The sequence below is a fragment of the Lynx rufus genome, unplaced genomic scaffold (assembly GCF_022079265.1).
Source record: "Lynx rufus isolate CCGP_SWC_20201006 ecotype Redwood Valley unplaced genomic scaffold, mLynRuf1.p SCAF_30, whole genome shotgun sequence".
Taxonomy (NCBI): domain Eukaryota; kingdom Metazoa; phylum Chordata; class Mammalia; order Carnivora; family Felidae; genus Lynx; species Lynx rufus.
In genome coordinates, this window is record NW_025814846.1 from 1,669,201 (window position 1) to 1,690,170 (window position 20,970).

The window sequence follows — 20,970 nt, forward strand, 5'->3', positions numbered from 1 at the left end:
TTAAGTGAAATGTAGGTTCGTGCTTCTTATCCATTTTCTAATTGGATTATTTGATTTTTTTTTATTGTTGAATTTTGAGAATTATATATTCTACATTTGAGTCCTTTGTTGTATATGTATTTATAAATATTTTCTAGTCTGCAGCTTGTCTTTTCATCCTTTTAATAGGGTTGCAGAGCAAAAGTATTTAATTTTGATAAAGTTTAGTTGATTTTTTACAATGGATTGTGCTTCTGGTATTCTGTCTCAAAAGCCTTCACCAAGCTCTAGATCTGAAAGATTTTCTCCTCTGTTTTTTTCTAAAAGTCTATAGCTTTGGGGCACCTGGGTGACTCAGTTGGTTAAGTGTCTGACTCTTGGTTTTGGCTTAGGTCATGATCTCACAGTTTGTGGGTTCCAGCCTCACATCAGGCTCTGTGTTGCCAGTGCAGATCCTGCTTGGGATTTTCTCTCTTTCTCTCCCTCTCTGTCTGCCCCTCCCGTGCTCTCTCTCTCTCTCTCTCTCTCTCTCGAAATAAATAAACTTTAAAAAAATAGAAAAACCACCTTAAAAAAAGTTCTATAGCTTTACCTTTTCCATTTAAATCTATGATTGATTTTGAGTTACTTTTTTTTTTATAAGGAGTGAGGCTTAGATTAACTCTTTTTGTTGTCATTGTTTATGGATATCTAATTGCTCCAGTACCATTATTTGAAAAGACTATCCTTCCACTACTGAATTTCTTTGCACATTTGTTAAATATCAATTCACCACACTTATTTATCTGGGTGTATCTATTTCTGGGATCTCTTTTAAATCTATGGATCTATTCTTTCAATACCAAATAGTTTTGATTATTGTGGCTATCAAGTTTTAAAGTTTAGTATGGAGATTCTTTCAATTTTATTGTTTATCAGAATTGTTTAATTCTAGTCTAATTCCTTTGCCTTTACACATAAATTTTATTTTTTTATCATTTTTTTGTATTCATCATTTTTTTATTTATAATGGGCCAAAAATGTAAGCATTTTACAAAGTGAAATTACTATCACAAGTAATTATAGCACATCTATATTTGAAGGATATTTCAGCCATTAAAATATCTATACAAAGTTTTTTTTAAATTTAATTTAATTTTTTTAAATTTACATCCAAATTAGTTAGCATATAGTGCAACAATGATTTTAGGAGTATGTTCCTTAGTGCCCCTTACCCATTTATCCCATCCCCACTCCCACAACCCCTCCCGTAACCCTCGGTTTATTCTCCATATTATGAGACTCTTCTGTTTTGTTCCCCTCCCTGTTTTTATATTATTTTTGTTTCCCTTGCCTTATGTTCATCTGTTTTGTCTCTTAAAATCCTCATATGAGTGAAGTCATATGATTTTTATCTTTCTCTGACTAATTTCACTTAGCATAGTACCCTCCAGTTCCATCCATGTAGTTGCAGATGGCAAGATTTCATTCTTTTTGATTGCTGAGTAATACTCCATTGTATGTGTGTATATATATATATATATATATATATATATATATATATATATATACCACATCTTCCTTATCCATTCATCCATCGATGGACATTTGGGCTCTTTCCATACTTTGGCTATTGTTGATAGTGCTGCTATAAACACGGGGGTGCATGTGTCCCTTCGAAACAGTATACCTATATCCCTTGGATAAATGCCTAGTAGTGCCATTGCTGGGTCGTAGGGTAGTTCTATTTTTAGTTTTTTGAGGAACCTCCATACTGTTTTCCAGAGTGGCTGCACCAGCTTGCATTCCCACCACCAATGCAAAAGAGATGCTCTTTTTCCGCATCCTTGCCAACATCTGTTGTTGCCTGAGTTGTTAATGTTAGCCATTCTGACAGGTGTAAGGTGGTATCTCATTGTGGTTTTGATTTGTATTTCCCTGATGATAATTGATGTTGAGCACTTTTTCATGTGTCAGTTGGCCATCTGGATGTCTTCTTTTGAGACGTGTCTATTCATGTCTTTTTCCCATTTCTTGACTGGATTATTTGTTTTTTGGGTGTTGAGTTTGATAAGTTCTTTGTAGATTTTGGATACTAACCCTTTATTTGATATGTCATTTGCAAATACCTTCTCCCATTCTGTCGGTTGCCTTTTAGTTTTGCTGATTGTTTCCTTTGCTGTGCAGAAGCTTTTTATTTTGATGAGGTCCCAGTAGTTCATTTTTGCTTTTGTTTCCCTTGCCTCCGGAGACGTGTTCAGTAAGAAGTTGCTGCGGCCAAGATCAAAGAGGTTTTTGCCTACACATGAATTTTAGAATAATATTATCTACATTCACAAAAATATTGTCTACATTTACCAAAAAATCTTTTTCTGGAATTATGATGGGAGTTGTGTGAAGTCTGTATATCAATTTGGGGAGAATTTACATCTATTAATTTTTTGTTTTTGTTGCTTGAGCCTTAGTTTTCATATTTAAGAAATCATCACCTAACATGAGGTCATGAAGATTTAATGCTCCTGTATTTTAATCTAAGAATTTTATAGTTTTTAGCTTTTATATTTGAATCCATGATCCATTTTTAGTCAGTTTTTCATATGGTGTGAGGTAGTTATCCTACTTCATTCTTTAGCATTGGGTATCCAGTGCCAGCATCACTGTTTTTAAAAGACAATTTTTGCTCATTGAATTGTCTTTGCACTCTTATAAAAAGTCATTTGATCTTAAATGTAAGGATTTATATCTGGACTCTGTTTTATTCCATTGACTTATACGTCCCTTGTCACTACCAATCTCGATTACTGTAGCCTTGTGGTAAGTTTTGAAATTGGGAAGTATGAGCCCTGCAACTTTGCTCTTCATTTTATTTTTTAATTTTTAATTATTATTTAATGTTTATTTATTTATTTTGAGAGAACACATGTGCATGTGAACCAGGGAGAGGCAGAGAGAGAGGGAGAGAGAGATATTTACAGCAGTTCAGACTGTGAGGTTATTAGGAGCCTGTTTTAGGACAAAAAGCACCTATTTAACATTTAAAAATCCCTCTAGGGATGCTTGTCTGCCCAACTCTTTTTTTTTTATTTAAAAAAATTTTTTTTAATGTTTATTTATTTTTTTTTTTTTTTTAAATTTTTTTTTTTTCAACGTTTATTTTTTATTTTTGGGACAGAGAGAGACAGCATGAACGGGGGAGGGGCAGAGAGAGAGGGAGACACAGCATCGGAAACAGGCTCCAGGCTCCGAGCCATCAGCCCAGAGCCCGACGCGGGGCTCGAACTCACGGACCGCGAGATCGTGACCTGGCTGAAGTCGGACGCTTAACCGACTGCGCCACCCAGGCGCCCCGATGTTTATTTATTTTTGAGAGACAGAGCACAATTGGGGAAGGAACAGAGAGAGAGGAAGACACAGAATCTGAATCAGGCTCCAGGCTCCAAGCTGTCAGCACAGAGCCCAACGCAGGGCTCAAACTTACGGACTGGACCGTGAGATCAGGACCTGAGCCAAAGTTGGCACTTAACTGACTGAGCCACCCAGGCGCCCCTACCCAACTCTTGATTTCATGGACTGAGGTCATGATCCCAGGGTCGTGGGATTGAGCCCTGCATTAGGCTTGTACTAAGCGTAGAGCCTGCTTGGGATTCTTTCTCCCTCTCTCTGTCTTTCTCTTCCTCTGCCTCTCTCCCTTGCTCATGCTCATGCATGTGCATTCTCTCTCTAAAATAATAAATAAGTAAATAAATAAAAATTAAAAAATATTAAAAATCCCTCTAATGTGGAGATAAATGCAAGAGCTATTCAAGCTGGGTAAACATCTATTAGACATGGCATAATATCATAATATAATATAAGATTGTACACCAGTTTTGCCATTTCCAGAACAAAGTAAATGACTCCCATTCACTGTCAACTCGTGTTACCCAGGATTATTTTTATTTTTCTGTATTTAGAGCTGGCTATTGTGTGTAGTTAGACCAACCAGTGTTGCTAAAAAGACTAGGAAACAAATTAAGACTTTTTAACTCCAGTTACAAATATGTTAAATTGACTTATAGACAAATAGCTTGTCATTTTATTTTAACCAATTATTGATGTTTTTCCACTTTCCCAGGCAATTGCTCTAGGGGATTTTCAAAGAGCATCTTCATGTTCACTGCGCTGTAAGGATATGTTGATAAGGCTCCCCAAAATGGTGAGTGAAATCTGCATTTATTCTCCAAGAGTTTGAACATGAGCTATATCAAGTTCTAGGAAGAATCATTACTACTTCATGCAAACTTTTAGAGATTGTATTTGAGTCCATTCCACTTACTTAGCTAATCTTTGAAATGTTTTCTTTGTTCTTTACTAGAAAGGGGATTTAAAAAAGCAAAAGGTTATTTCTTAAAATTTCTTTGCTTTCCTTTTTTGTCAAACCATTTTGATAATATTTCCTTCATATTTCAAGCTCTGTGATGAACAAAATGAAAAAAAAAAGAGTTTTTTTTCCCTGCTGTCAAGGTTGACAACAGTTAGTCATATCACTGCCATAGTGTTTTTCTATTTTGGGTTGTGGAAGTGTGAGAAATTTGATAGGGTAAATAAAGCCTACTTCCCAGACCAGTTCTCATCACAGTTCCAGGGTTGAAAAAAAATCCAGGGTTGATAAGTTTTAATTTTTCAACTTCATCTCCTATTCTTATCCTGTTCTTTTTCTTTTCTCACTATGTCTACTTCATTCTCTACTATCACAGAGGGAATTGATAACAAAGATATATTTGGATATTGGGGTGAATGTTCCTACTTGTGAGATTGGTGTTACTTTCCCCCAAATACTCTGTTATAATATAGAACTTAATTTAGTAAATATTTACATATTGCCAGTTACATGATTGTGCTATCCCCTGTGCACCTCTCTCTCTCTTTGTCCTCTTTCTCTCTCTGTCTCTTCTTTTTGTCCATGACCAGGGCTCCATCCCCTCTGCAACATCTGCAGCTGTTCATCCTCCAAACCATGTCTCTGCATCTCCTACCTTCCACGATGTGGCCTCTTCTCTCCCTGTAGTTGTGCAGTTTGTTCTGTCAGCCCTCAGATTGATTTATTGGGTATTCATAATGATTTTATACTTATCTAGCTGTGTTCAAGGGATGAGGCAAGCCTAGGGTCCTCCTACTACTCTGCCATCTTAGCTCCTTATTAGTTTAATACTATACATAAACTCTGTTACTGTACATCTGTGTTTACAAATGACATATATTTTGTGCCCAGTAGATTTATACTTATTTTTAAACATATTTTCCCTTTATATCATATAGAAAAAAAGATTTATAAATTGAAACTACAATAATACTTTTATATTTACCTAGTTACTTTTATCAGTTTAAAATATTTTTATTTTAAAGTATATTTATTTATTTATTTTGAGAGAGAGAGAGAGAGAGAATAACAGTGCGAGTGGGATAGTGGGATAGGGGCAGAGAGACAGAGAATCCCAAGCAGGCTCTGCAGAGCCTGATGCGGGGCTTGAACTCACCAATCGTGGGATCATGACCTGAGCCAAAATCAAGAGTCAGACGCTTAACTGACTGAGCCATCCAGGTGCCCCAAACCTAGTATGGTCTTCTCTAATTTTTTTTAATGTTTATTTATTTTTGAGAGAGAGAGAGAGAGAGAGGGCAAGCAGGGGAGGGCCAGAGAGAGAGGGAGACACAGAATCTGAAGCAGGCTCCAGGCTGTCAACTGTCAGCACAGAGCCTGACATGGGGCTCAAACCCACGAACTGTGAGATCATGACCTGAGCTGAAGTCTGATGCTTTACCGACTGAGCCACCCAGGCACCCCTAACCTAGTATAGTCTTAATAGGACAGGTCCTACTTTGTTCTTTTTCACCATTGTTGTAGCTTTTCTAAGACTTGAGACTTCCATATTCATTTTAGAGACAGTTAAGTTTGGTGAAAAACTATTGGGATGTTGATTGAAATAGTTGATTAAATTAATTTGGAGAACATCACTATCTATATAATACTGAGTTTTCCTATCCTTGACTGATAAATCCTAACTTATATAATTTTCTTTAATGTGTCTCAACATAGTTTTGTGATTTTCTGCATAAAGATATTTCATATTCATTTGCTATCATAAGTGATATCTTAAATATTATATTCTTAAATTGATTGTCATTGATGTATAAGAATGAAGCTGCTTTTGATATCCAGCAACTTTTCTGAACTCTAATTAATTAAAAACTTTTTTCTGTAAAATCTCTTGGATTGTTTGCATTTTAATGTTTTTACCATCTCTTTCTTTTGGCTCTGGCTCTGTTGCTATCTATTTCACATTATAATTTGCTTTAAGACAGAGACCTTTCTTTAATATGCTTTGGAGAGTAAACGGACACTGAATAGTATATTGAAAATATGAAAGGAGACTCTTAGGTGGTGTTTAGGAAAAGAAAGTTTTTGGTATCTTGCAAAGTGTTAGAGGTGATAAAGGGAAAAGCACATGCAGAGAGAGAGGAAAGGGTTGAATTAGAAGATCTAGTATATATAATACAAGAGTAATTATGCCTTTGTCAGGATGGGGCTACTAGTAAATGACCTTTAATTCTAGAGTTCAGAGTTTGTATTTTATGTGGAAGGTGGTTGATAGAATTATATTGTTAGGACACTAACAGTTTTAATTTTTTGAAGCTTATTTATTTATTTTGAGAGAGAGAGAGAGAGAGAGAGAGAGAGAGAGAGAGAGAGAACGAGTGGGGAAGAGAGGCAGAGGAGAGAAGAGAATCCCAAGTAGGCTGCATGCTCATGGAACCTTACATGGGACTCAATCCCACAACCCTGGGATCATGACCTGAGCTGAAATCAAGAGTCAGATCTTCAACTGACTGAGCCACCCAGGCATCCCAGGACACTAACAATTTTAAAGGTCAATGAAATTATGTAGTGTGTTTTTGATGGGCTTAAGGTTTAGACGGGACTTGAAAATCTAGAGCAGAAAATCTTATGAGAGGAAATGATCAGATACAGGTTAAAGAAGAGCTAACATAAAGTTATTCGCTTAAAAGGAATTAATGAATTAAATAAACCAATCCTCTTTTTCTGAGACATCCTTCCTGTATGCAAAAACTGGGTTAGGAATTACTGTAAAGTGTTAACATGAAGGCAGAAGGTGATTCTGTATTGGTTCAGCAGAGAAATTAAGTGTTTGGAAAATTGTGTCTTAGGGTACAAGAGAAGTAACTAATGACCTATTGTTGGTTATTATTGAGCTATCTGAGGATTAAAGAAAGCTAAGTCAGGGAGGGATTGGAAGGTAAATGTCTTAAAGCCATTAAGGAAGAAAGCCAGGCAATTATCATTCAATTATTGCTACACCGTTATAATTGAACAAAATTAAAAAATACATGATCTATAAATGTATAAAACATAACAGAATCACAAAGAAAATAGCTTGGAACTTGGGACTGGAAAAATAATAGGAGGTTTGTTCTTTTCTGAGTTAAAATCCTAATATATAAAGTAATATGTAGAAGATTAACTTATCTGGTTAATTAAAAATACAAAACCTCTGATTGAACTGAAAAGTTAGTGATCAAATTCATTTGTAGCAGCAGTATCTAATAGAGTTTTAAAAATCATCCATAAAATCTCATGTTGGCATTGTAAAGTAGATATTCAGTTGGAGCTATCATTTCTGGGCTGGTAGATATAACAGTGGCTGGAGGTTCTAGAGATCCCATGGGTCCTGAATCTTGCATAAGTCCCTTTCTGTATGACCAATATACAACAGACTTACAGATCTCTACCTTCTTTGTATTTTTTTTTTTTTGCCATGTGTATTGCTTGCAAAATGAAAGGTTAATACTCCATAAAAGGCTGGGAACATATTTTTTTTTATTTTTTTCAATATATGAAATTTATTGTCAAATTGGTTTCCATACAACACCCAGTGCTCATCCCAAAAGGTGCCCTCCTCAATACCCATCACCCACCCTCCCCTCCCTCCCACCCCCCATCAACCCTCAGTTTGTTCTCAGTTTTTAACAGTCTCTTATGCTTTGGCTCTCTCCCACTCTAACCTCTTTTTTTTTTTCTCCTTCCCCTCCCCCATGGGTTTCTGTTAAGTTTCTCAGGATCCACATAAGAGTGAAAACATATGGTATCTGTCTTTCTCAGTATGGCTTATTTCACTTAGCATCACAGTCTCCAGTTCCATCCAAACTAGCATATGGCCTATGCTACAAAGGGCCATATTTCATTCTTTCTCATTGCCACGTAGTACTCCATTGTGTATATAAACCACAATTTCTTTATCCATTCATCAGTTGATGGACATTTAGGCTCTTTCCATAATTTGGCTATTGTTGAGAGTGCTGCTATAAACATTGGGGTACAAGTGCCCTTATGCATCAGCACTCCTGTATCCCTTAAGTAAATTCCCAGCAGTGCTACTGCTGGGTCAGAGGGTAGATCTATTTTTAATATTTAATATTTAATTAATATTAATATTTAATATTTAATAAAGCCACTGTTTTCCTGAGTGGCTGCACCAGTTTGCATTCCCACCAACAGTGCAAGAGGGTTCCCGTTTCTCCACATCCTCTCCAGCATCTATAGTCTCCTGATTTGTTCATTTTGGCCACTCTGACTGGCGTGAGGTGATATCTGAGTGTGGTTTTGATTTGTATTTCGCTGATGAGGAGCGACGTTGAACATCTTTTCATGTGCCTGTTTGCCATCCGGATGTCTTCTTTAGAGAAGTGTCTATTCATGTTTTCTGCCCATTTCTTCACTGGATTATTTGTTTTTCGGGTGTGGAGTTTGGTGAGCTCTTTATAGATTTTGGATACTAGCCCTTTGTCCGATATGTCATTTGCAAATATCTTTTCCCATTCCATTTGTTGCCTTTTAGTTTTGTTGGTTGTTTCCTTTGCTGTGCTGAAGCTTTTTATCTTCATGAGGTCCCAGTAGTTCATTTTTGCTTTTAATTCCCTTGCCTTTGGGAAGACATGTGTCAAGTAAGAAATTGCTACGACTGAGGTCAGAGAGGTCTTTTCCTGCTTTCTCCTCTAGGGTTTTGATGGTTTCCTGTCTCACATTCAGGTCCTTTATCCATTTTGAGTTTATTTTTGTGAATGGTGTGAGAAAGTGGTCTAGTTTCATCCTTCTGCATGTTGCTGTCCAGTTCTGCCAGCACCATTTGTTAACGAGACTGTCTTTTTTCCATTGGATGTCCTTTCCTGCTTTGTCAAAGATGAGTTGGCCATACGTTTGTGGGTCTAGTTCTGGGGTTTCTATTCTATTCCATTGGTCTATGTGTCTGTTCTTGTGCCAATACCATGCTGTCTTGATGATTACAGCTTTGTAGTAGAGGCTAAAGTCTGGGATTGTGACGCCTCCTGCTTTGGTCTTCTTCTTCAAGATTACTTTGGCTATTCGAGGACTTTTGTGGTTCCATATGAATTTTAGGATTGCTTGTTCTAATTTCGAGAAGAATGCTGGTGCAATTTTGATTGGGATTGCATTGAATGTGTAGATAGCTTTGGGTAGTATTGACATTTTGACAGTATTTATTCTTCTAGTCCATGAGCACGGAATGTTTTTCCACTTCTTTATATCTTCTTCAATTACCTTCATAAGCTTTCTATAGTTTTCAGCATACAGATCTTTTACATCTTTGGTTAGATTTATTCCTAGGTATTTTATGCTTCTTGGTGCAATTGTGAATGGGATCAGTTTCTTTATTTGTCTTTCTGTTGCTTCATTATTAGTGTATAAGAATGCAACTGATTCCTGTACATTGATTTTGTATCCTGCAACTTTGCTAAATTCATGTATCAGTTCTAGCAGACTTTTGGTGGAGTCTATCGGATTTTCCATGTATAATATCATGTCATCTGCAAAAAGTGAAAGCTTAACTTCATCTTTGCCAATTTTGATGCCTTTGATTTCCTTTTGTTGTCTGATTGCTGATGCTAGAACTTCCAACACTATGTTAAACAACAGCGGTGAGAGTAGACATCCATGTCGTGTTCGTGATCTCAGGGAGAAAGCTCTCAGTTTTTCCCCATTGAGGATGATATTAGCTGTGGGCTTTTCATAAATGGCTTTTATGATGTTTAAGTATGTTCCTTCTTTCCCGACTTTCTCGAGAGTTTTTATTAAGAAAGGTTGCTGAATTTTGTCAAAGGCCTTTTCTGCATCGATTGACAGGATCATATGGTTCTTATCTTTTCTTTTATTAATGTGATGTATCATGTTGATTGATTTGTGAATGTTGAACCAGCCCCGCATCCCAGGAATGAATCCCACTTGATCCTGGTGAATAATTCTTTTTATATGCTGTTGAATTCGATTTGCTAGTATCTTATTGAGAATTTTTGCCTTCATATTCATCAGGGATATTGGCTTGTAGTTCTCTTTTTTTACTGGGTCTCTGTCTGCTTTAGGAATCAAACTAATGCTGGCTTCATAGAATGAGTCTGGAAGTTTTCCTTCCCTTTCTAATTTTTGGAATAGTTTGAGAAGGATAGGTATTATCTCTGCTTTAAATGTCTGGTAGAACTCCCCTGGGAAGCCATCTGGTCCTGGACTCTTATTTGTTGGGAGATTTTTGATGACCGATTCAATTTCTTCGCTGGTTATGGGTCTGTTCAAGCTTTCTCTTTCCTCCTGATTGAGTTTTGGAAGTGTGTGGGTGTTTAGGAATTTGTCCATTTCTTCCAGGTTGTCCAGTTTGTTGGCATATAATTTTTCATAGTATTCCCTGATAATTGCTTTTATCTCTGAGGGATTGGTTGTAATAATTCCATTTTCATTCATGATTTTATCTATTTGGGTCCTCTCCCTTTTCTTTTTGTTCTCAAAAAGAGAAGAGGTTTATCAATTTTGTTTATATTTTCAAAAAACCAACTCTTGGTTTCATTGATCTGCTCTACAGTATTTTTAGATTCTATATTGTTTATTTCTGCTCTGGTCTTTATTATTTCTCTTCTTCTGCTGGGTTTGGGCTGTCTTTGCTGTTCTGCTTCTATTTCCTTTAGGTGTGCTGTTAGATTTTGTATTTGGAATTTTTCTTGTTTCTTGAGATAGGCCTGGATTGCAATGTATTTTCCTCTCAGGACTGCCTTCGCTGTATCCCAAAGCGTTTGGATTGTTTTCTTTTCATCTTCATTTGTTTCCATATATTTTTTAATTTCTTCTCTACTTGCCTGGTTGACCCATTCATTCTTTAGTAGGGTGTTCTTTAACCTCCATGCTTTTGGAGGTTTTCCAGACTTTTTCCTGTGGTTGATTTCAAGCTTCAGAGCATTGAGGTCTGAAAGTATGCATGGTATGATCTCAATTCCTGTATACTTATGAAGGGCTGTTTGGTGACCCAGTATGTGATCTATCTTGGAGAATATTCCATGTGCACTCGAGAAGAAAAGTATATTCTGTTGCTTTGGGATGCAGAGTTCTAAATATATCTGTCAAGTCCATCTGATCCAATGTATCATTCAGGGCCCTTGTTTCTTTATTGACTGTGTGTCTAGATGATCTATCCATTGTTGTAAGTGGAATATTAAAGTCCCCAGCAATTACCACATTCTTATCAATAAGGTTGCTTATGTTTGTGAGTAGTTTTTTTATATATCTGGGGGCTCCCGTATTCGGCGCATAGACATTATTAATTGTTAGCTCTTCCTGATGGATAGACCCTGTAATTATTATATAATGCCCTTCTTCATCTCTTGTTACAGCCTTTAATTTAAAGTCCAGTTTGTCTGATATAAGTATGTCTACTCCAGCTTTCTTTTGACTTCCAGTAGCATGATAAATAGTTCTCCATCCTCTCACTTTCCATCTGAAGGTGTCCTCAGGTCTAAAATGAGTCTCTTGTAGAGAGCAAATAGATAGGTCTTGTTTTTTTATCCATTCTGAAACCCTATGTCTTTGGCTGGAGCATTTAGTCCATTTACATTCAGTGTTATTATAGAAAGATATGGGTTTAGAGTCATTGTGATGTCTGTAGGTTTCATGGTTGTAGTGATGTCTCTGGTACTTTGTCTCACAGGATCCCCCTTAGGATCTCTTGTAGGTCTGGTTTAGTGGTGATGGGCTACTTGCACACTGCCAGGCTTGTGGTGTTGGGGATCTGGAGTGTTAGCCGGGGTGGATCTGCAAGGTGCACAGGGGCTGGAGGGGCAGTCTCAGCTCGCTTATCTGCTTATCCTTCGGAGATCCGCTTCGGGAGGGACCCTGTGGCACTGGAAGGAGTCAGACTCGCTGCTGGAGGGATGGATCCGCAGAAGCACAGCGTTGGGTGTTTGCCTGGTGCAAGGAAGTTCCCTGGCAGGAACTGGTTTTCTTTGGGATTTTGGCTGGGGGATGGGCGAGGGAGATGGCTCTGGCGAGCGCCTTTGTTCCCCACCAAGCTGAGCTCTGTCGTCATGGGCTCAACAACTCTCCCTCCTGTTGTCCTCTAGCCTTCCTGCTCTCCGAGCAGAGATGTTAACTTATAACCTTCCAGATGTTAAGTCCCGCTTGCTGTTCAGAACACACTCCTTCTGGCCCTTCCGCTTTTGCAAGCCAGACTCAGGGCCTCTGCTTTGCCGGTGGGCTGCCCCTCCCCCCTGGCTCCCTCCCGCCAGTCCTTGTAGCAGGCACCTGTCTCTCCGCCCTTCCAACCCTCTTCTGTGGGCCTCTCGTGTGCCCTTGGCTCCGGAGACTCCGTTCTGCTAGTCTTCTGGCGGTTTTCTGGGTTCTTTAGGCAGGTGTAGGTGGAATCTGAGTGATCAGAAGGACGCGGTGAGCCCAGCGTCCTCCTATGCTGCCATCTTCCCAGGGGCTAGCGGAACATATTTGTTAAAGACCTATTTTTATGAATTTTAGTACTTCATACCCCATTTTGTCTGTTTTGTTTGCTGATCTATCTGTAATGACTAAAATAGTGCCTGATAGATAGGAGATGCTTAGTAAATATTTATTATTGAATGTATAAATGAGTGCATGGAGCAGTATTGGTAGTTAAAAAGATTTTTTTTGTCATTACATTGAAAATAAGCTGTGAGTCTCTTGAAAGATATTTTAGTATTTTGTAGCTTTGTTGTTATAAGTTTATTATTTTCTATTCTTTTTTTTTGTTCCTAGCAAGTAACATTTAACGTTAGTATACTTGAAGGTATTGTGAGGGCTGAGACAAATACTAAGGAAACTGAATGAAGACTCAGTACAATTAGATGTTCATAGAAAGTTTTATTTTCCATTTTCTCCTGTACAAGTTAGTTGCAGGCTTCTCTGTAGTAAGTGGATGTGAGCTGCATTATACCAATATAGCTGTATAATTGGTGTGTGAACCTGTGGGATCTGGGGCATGTAATGGGTTAAGCTTTTTCTGCTGAAGTGTCAAGAATGCATTTAAGTACTTCTGGATTCTTGCCAGACCCACATTACCAAGACTGTTCTTTATTTTAGATTCAAATATACAGTAGGTCTGAAGTGCTCAGGCATGCATATTGAATTTCTTTGTGAATGTACTGTAATTCAAAAGGAAACTTTTTTGAAGGAAGAGCAGGTCTTTACACATTACTTATGAATAACTTGCCTCAGATCTTGGATTCGTAATTGAAGGTCTGCTTCTGTAGTCTCAGGTAAAACTCATAAAGGATTCCATTATATGGGTATATCAGATTTTGGATAGATGGTGTCTATAAATATTGAAGGGATAGTTGGATAAATTTTTTTTTCTCTTATTCTATTTCCTAGTATTTTGACAGATGAAACTTATGTACGATATGGCATTGATGCAGGCACAAACATGCTGATAATCCATAAAAAGTATTTTCCAATGGCACCATTCACATACTCATTTCTACTTTTATCTTAGTGGTAATTTATGTAAAGAATATTTTTGTTGTGGGGGTGCCTGGGTGGCTCAGTCGGTTATACCTCCAACTTCAGCTCAGGTCATGACCTCACGATTTGTGGGTTTGAGCACCATGTCGGGGCTGACTGACAGGTTGGAGCCTGGAGCCTGCTTCGGATTCTGTGTCTCCCTCTCTCTTTGCCCCTCCTCTGCTCTCACTCTGTCTCTTTCTCTCTCTCAAAAATAAACTTTAAAAAAATGAATATTTTTGTTGTTAAAGAAGGTTCATTAAGCTATTTGTAAATTAAATAAGTCCTATGACTTGTGTTGGATGCATTTCAAAACTTTAGAATTTTTTAAAATTTATTTTTGAGAGAGAGCTAGTAAGAGAGGGCAGGGGAAGGGCAGAGAGAGAGAGAGAGAGAGAGAGAATCCAAAGCAGGCTCCACTCTATCAGCACAGACCCCCATGTCAGGCTTGAACTCACAAACTGTGAGATTCGCGACCTGAGCCAGAGTTGAGTGCTGAATGAACTGAGCCATCCAGGCACCCCAAAACTTTAGAATTTTTTAAAAGTTGTCTTGCTCTAAAAAAAATCCCCTTTCATGGTGATTTTTTTTTCTTTTGACTATACTTGCTGACCTAATAATGCCTCTTACTGGATTTGGCAACCTGCAGAGGAGGTTGTTGTTTTGCTAGGCAATGATTAGGTTTCCCATTTCCTGTTACAAAGTACCTTTCAAGTTCTAATAGTAATGTATTGTATTTTCCATATATAACTAATGCCTCAACATGAATATTTTGTAACTCCTCTTTACATAATTTTGGAGGTTTTGATAAGGAAGATTGGGTTATTTTGATGCACAGAATACTTTAAAAGTAATCATGAATCTGACTTTTTTTTTTATTATTGCAGACTGGATATCTTCATATTCTCTGTTACAACTTTGGAATAGAAGCCTACAAGCAGAATAAATATGATGAAAGTTCTTTCTGGCTTAGGTAATATAAATAAAAAATTTAGGGATATCATACAGTTCAGTTAATACTTACTATATGGTACTTTGTCAGTTTAAACATTCTCTGACGTCAAAAGCCAACATGCTAAATTTATTTATTCCTTTAACATGTGTTGTTTATTCTTACATGTTGCCAGTTGATAGGAAAGTGTATTCTATTATTGATATAACAGAAGTGTATGTTCTTCTTTAATACCTCCTTTATATCACCATCAAGAACATGGAATTAAAAAAAAAATTTTGTTTTGGTACATATTGCTGTCTGCCAACCCCAGAGTGTAAGGTAGATGGGTGAGAATAGGATCAGGATCAGCTAAAATTGTTAGTCTTTTTTTTTTTAAAGACATGAATTAAAAAAAATTTTTTTTAATCTTTGTTTATTTTTGAGAGAGAGACAGAGTGTCAGCAGGGGAGGAGCAGAGAGAGAGGGAAACACAGAATCTGAAGCAGGCTCCAGGCCGGAGCTGTCAGCACAGAGCCCAACATGGGGCTCGAACTCCCGAACCGTGAGATCATGACCTGAGCCGAAGTCGGACGCTTAACCGACTGAGCCACCCAGGCGCCCCTAAAATTGTTAGTCTTAAGTGAATTTTGGTATTTTAATATCATTGAAATAAGTATATATTTAGCACTTACTATATGATCAGTATTATACTAATATTTATACTGTTGTGTTGAATCTGAAAATATTAAGGGAATAGTGTAAAAATATAACAACTGTATACAAGAACTCTGTCTTTGGCCAAATACCTAGGCACAGCACAGGTTCTGACACATAGTAGATACTTAATAATTGCTAGTTAAATGAATTTGTGTGAAAAATGAATTTTTCTGGAGATGTCACATAAGGTGCTTTGGACATCAAAAGATTATGGAGTGAAATACATCAAATCAATTCACTGAATGTTTCTCCATTCTCAGTATAGGGTTAGTTCTGGTTATTTGGAGATATTTTCAGGGTTAGTTTGACTATGGTGAAAATTACATTTGCCATTAACAAAATAATACATATATGGACTTTAAGATTATAGCAATCACAGGTGTATATATCTCTAACAAAATATTTATGCAAATAACTTTTTATGTAAAAGACTTTTTAAAGTGTGAAGAGTTATCAAAGTCTATAAAGAACCATGTCTCGCAGAACAGGCTTATACAGTTATAAGAGATATACTTGTCTCAATTTAGAATGTTTCACACAAGTGGAAATCACTTTATAATTATATAATCACATTTTAATAAATTGAATTATTTCAATTATAACCAAAGGAGCTGACTAGTTTAGCATGGGTTTTATAACAGGTTTAATTTATTTTAATGTTTTTTATTTTTGAGAGACAGAGAGAGAGAGAGAGAGGGAGGGTGAGTGGGGGAAGGACAGAAGGGGGAGCCTGACGCATCTTGAATCCACAAACGGATCATGACCTGAGCTGAAATCTGATGCTTAACTGACTGAGCCACCCAAGCGCCTCTATCAGATTTTTACTGTATATTTATTGGCTATATTTTTAGGAATATAATTTGACCCACAGTCATATTTTCATCAAAATCTACATGATAAATTTAATAGAGAACCACTGCATTTTGAGTCTTTTGTGTTCTTGTAATTAGAATGAGATTGGAGAAAACAGGAAGAGCTTGAATTCTATCTAGTGCTAGTTATTATATATGATTTTAATCTCTGCCTGATTGTATTTTTCTCTTCTTTTGGGGATATAAAAATAACTTGGTGAAGTATTTTCAAATGCCCTGAAAAATTATATTTTAGTGTGTTGTAAAAGAGGCAAAAAATATATTAATCTTATTGACAATAGGAATTTTAGCACAATGGATAGTTTTTCTAGTATTAGATCAACTCAGTCAAAATTTGAGTCATCTATGATTTTGGTGTGAAATTGTTAATATTGTGATACCTACTTTTTATGATTATTGCACAACTTAAATATGTTGATATATATATTGTAGAGCATTCAATAACTTGCTTGGGAAATAGAAAACTGCTTAGTAAATGGTAGCTGTTGCTGCTATCTCTAGATGATATGTTTGCTATTTACAGCAAATGAACCCTAATGTGGCCAGTCCACTAGTTTATTCTGAAATTTATGACAGTCATATCAAATGTGGATTACTTATTGATTTCCCAGGTAAGTATATCATAAAGACAAACACCTACATTTTCTATCATACACAGCTTATCTTTGGAGCCATTTTTCTTTGTGTTTTAATTATCCATGTGTTGACTATTGGGAGCAGTTGGTGATACAGCAGGAATAAACAGCTGCTAATTAAGCATCCTTCTCTATAAATTTTATACCAGAAGGAGGCAATGGAAAGTGAGTGTGCTTTCTACAGGCTTAAGTCTTTTGAAGTTAGTGAATATCTTAAGGTACAGGTTATATACAATTTGAAAGTACCCATTTAGTCTAAAAGGAAAAACCACAGTTTTACACAAATAAGATATAAAAATTGCTATAATATATTAGAATTTTGTTGAAATAGAAGCCTAGAACATAAAGGGTGGTGGTGAGTATTATTTATAAAGTTCTTTTCTGTCTCTCAATTCTTGTTAACAGATCTCACTCATTCAGGACCTTTCTCAGTTTTTGTCTCTCCCTGCCTTTTATTTTGCTATGAAAAGTTCATGAACAGCTGCTATTATTCCTGCTTTCTGCCACATTCTTTTGATCATGTCCCCTTATTAGAGGTCCACAGATTAAGGGAATCTTGCTGTAATTATGAATGAAATTTGGGAATCCTTTAGGTTACTTTACTATAGGAATCAAGGTACCCACCTCAGTGTATTCAATGACAAATTTAGTTAGGACTCTGTTCAATATAAAATTTGAGGTCTTTGAAATCAGAATGCTAGCTTTGGAAATAATATTTAAGAGTTCTTTTGTTTAATAAAATGCATTTTTTGGGGCCACCTGGCTGGCTCAGTTGGAAGAGCATATGACGCTTGATCTTGAAGTGTGGGTTCAGTCCCCATGTTGGGTGTAGAGATTATTAAAAAATAAATAAACTTTAAAAAAAAATTTCCTCCCTCCAACTCCTCCCCTTTTGTAGTTCTTGCCTATTGAGCTCTGCTCTCTGCTCCTAGCAGAAGACACGCATAAGTAGATGGGAAGAGACTATTGATAGATATAGAACTTTCTTTCTTCCACAATCTAGGGGATTTCAGTTGTCCTGGTGTAATTTAAATTTAGTGTTGATCTTTTAAAGTCCTAATAATTTGTACATATATTATGTTAAATTTTGCTTTTTATAAAAGGTGTACAGAAATTGCACTGTAACTAATTAGTATTCTAAAAGAAGCACTGTAAACCAAACAAATACAAATAAGTCTAACTCAAAAGGCTTCGTGGTTACACTGATTTACTGCAGAGATTTTACAGATATTTTTTCTCCCTGGGAGAAAAGTACTTTAATCCCAAACCTTAGTCATATTCTTTTTTTTTTCAATATATGAAGTTTATTGTCAAATTGGTTTCCAAACAACACCCAGTGCTCATCCCAAAAGGTGCCCTCCTCAATGCCCATCACCCACCCTCCCCTCCCTCCCACCCCCCCATCAACCCTCAGTTTGTTCTCAGTTTTTAACAGTCTCTTATGCTTTGGCTCTCTCCCACTCTAACCTCTACCTTAGTCATATTCTTAATCATGGATAATTTTTCTTTTATGTCTAGTAGTTTTTTTTCTAAATCATTCAACTATGTTACTTGGAGCTACTCGTTGGGAAACACTTGGGAGGCTCACTTTTTTTTCCTTTTGCTGTAAGAAGACCTATTTACTAATTGTGGCAAATTAAATATAGAGGAAAACTGTCAAAATGAAAGGGTAATACCCATGGATATAGTAAGAATGTTTAAAATTTCTTTGCTGATTAAATAAAATAAGATTTCTTTGCTGATTAAAGAAGTTATATATGCTAATTATAAAAATTTAAATGTTACAAAAATATATGGTAAGTAAAAGTCCTTTGTAATCCCACACTCATAAATGTTCAGTATTAACATTTTTCAAAGTTTTAAAAAATGTTTATTCATTTATTTTTAGTGGGGAGAAGGGCAGAGAGAGAGGGAGGGAGAGAGAAAAATTCCCAAGCGGGCTCTGTGCTGAGTACAGATCCCGATGTGGAGCTTGAACTCACAAACCATGAGATCATGACCTGAGCTGAAATCAAGAGTCCAGTGCTCAACCAACTGAGCCACCAAGGTGTGCCACAAATAGTTTTTAAAAGGTTTTTTAATATGTTAAATGACAAGGAAGACATGACAATCATTGAAATGCATTTGGAGGATTTAAGGAATTGAGGAGTTTTTTCAAAATGGACTGTAAATAAGGAAAATTAATGGAATGAAACCAAGCCAAAGAGTATACATGGGACAATTCTGATTTGGTGATCTCTTGTTAGAGACAGTGAGATAGATTGAGAAGATGACAGAAGACATTTGAATTGAACAAAATCATGGAGAATTGGATAAAGCCCTGAAGGTGTTCTATAAAAAATAATCTAATTGATCTTAATAAATGAAATATAAATGACCCTATTTCTTTAACCTATGGGTCAGAGATTGCTTATAAATTCCTGACGAGTTCTTTGTAGGTTAAATTGAGAGTATTTCTCAACCCTTTGCGCGAGAGCTCTGTGCTGCCCTTTCCCCTTCAGAATCCAAAGAAAGCATGCGTGATTTCTTCAGTGTTCTTCTGAGACCGTGATTACAGTTTATATTTTCTTTTTTTAATGTTTATTTATTTTGAGAGAGAGAAAGAGAGCGAGCAGGGGAGGGGCAGAGAGAGAGAGAGAGAGAGAGGGAATATCCTAAGCAGGCTCCACAGCTGTAAGCGCAGAACGTGACGTGGGACTTGAACCCATGAACTGGGAGATAATGACCTGAGCCAAAACCAAGAATCGGATGCTTAATCAACTGAGCTACCTAGGTGCCCCTAGAGTTTATATTTTCTTTTAAAAAACCCCACAACCTAGACTTAGTGTGCTAGACTTTCTGGATTAGGTAGACAGTATGTTAGAGGAGGAGTAATTTTTGAGGTCTTCTTCTAACACCACTTAAAAAAATTTTTTTTAAACATTTGTTTGTTTTTTGAGAGACAGAGAGAGCGAGCATAAGCAGGGGAGGGGCGGAGAGAGGGGAGACAGAATCCAAAGCAGGCTGGGGCCTGAACTCAAAATACGCGAGATCATGACCTGAGCCTAAGTCGAACGCCAACCGACTGAGCCACCCAGGTGCCCCCTAACACCACTTTTAATTTCTCTAAAGCTAATCTAAAACCTGACTCAATTGGTAGCTAATATGAGTTGCTTCCTATTAGTTAGGAATAGTTTTTACTCTGCATGGGATGTGTGTCTCCTGCTTCTGTAAAACTTCTTGCATCTCTCATGGGATCAAAAGAGGATAATTTAGCAAAAATTATGCTACTGTTTTCTAAATTCATAGTGCTTAGAGGTAGTGAACTAGATTAGTTAGAAATTTCCATGTTGGGTTTCAAAATAGCTATTATGTTTACAATAAGGTAAGTATTTATGAGATATTTTTATTTATCAGTGCTTAGCCTTTACTGTGGTTATACAGGAATATATATTACCAGAGGTCTTCTGTTTTTTTTTAAAGATTTTATATTTTTAAGTAATCTTTATACACAATGTGGGGCTTGAACCTACAACCCCAAGATCATGCATTGCATGCTCTACTGACTGAGCCAGCCACACACCCCACCAGAGGTCTTCTAATAAGGAAAGAGCAAAGGAAATAGAAATGTATTTTATGCACAAATATTAATGATTCAGTATATGAGCCCAACGAAAATTTGTATCAGTTTTTTTTAAAGTTTACTTACTTATTTTGAGAGAGAGAGAGAGAGAGGTAGGGAGGGGTAGAGAGAGAGGGAGAGAGAGAATCTCAAGCAGACTTCACACTGTCAGTGCAGAGCCCAATGTGGGGCTCGAACCGATAAATTGCAGGACCATGACCTGAGTGGAAACTGAGTCAGCCAGCCAACTGATTGAGCCACCCAGATGCCATGTATCAGTTAATGCTCCTTAATGTTTATCCCTTTATTTTCCCTTTTCTCTCAGCCCAAAATCTTGAGAATTTGACAGTATTATTAGTATTTTTAAAAATTTTTACTGTTTATTTATACTTGAG

General features: G+C 36.7%; 1 protein-coding gene across 1 annotated transcript in view; it reads left to right on the forward strand.

Moving 5' to 3' along the window:
* Nucleotides 1-20,970, forward strand: part of TEX11 (testis expressed 11) — a 237,625-nt gene that overhangs the window by 25,938 nt on the left and 190,717 nt on the right. The window contains exons 7-8 of the mRNA XM_047092484.1: nucleotides 4,073-4,153; nucleotides 14,704-14,789. Coding sequence (XP_046948440.1) covers nucleotides 4,073-4,153; nucleotides 14,704-14,789 — 167 coding nt within the window. The remainder of the gene's footprint in view (nucleotides 1-4,072; nucleotides 4,154-14,703; nucleotides 14,790-20,970) is intronic.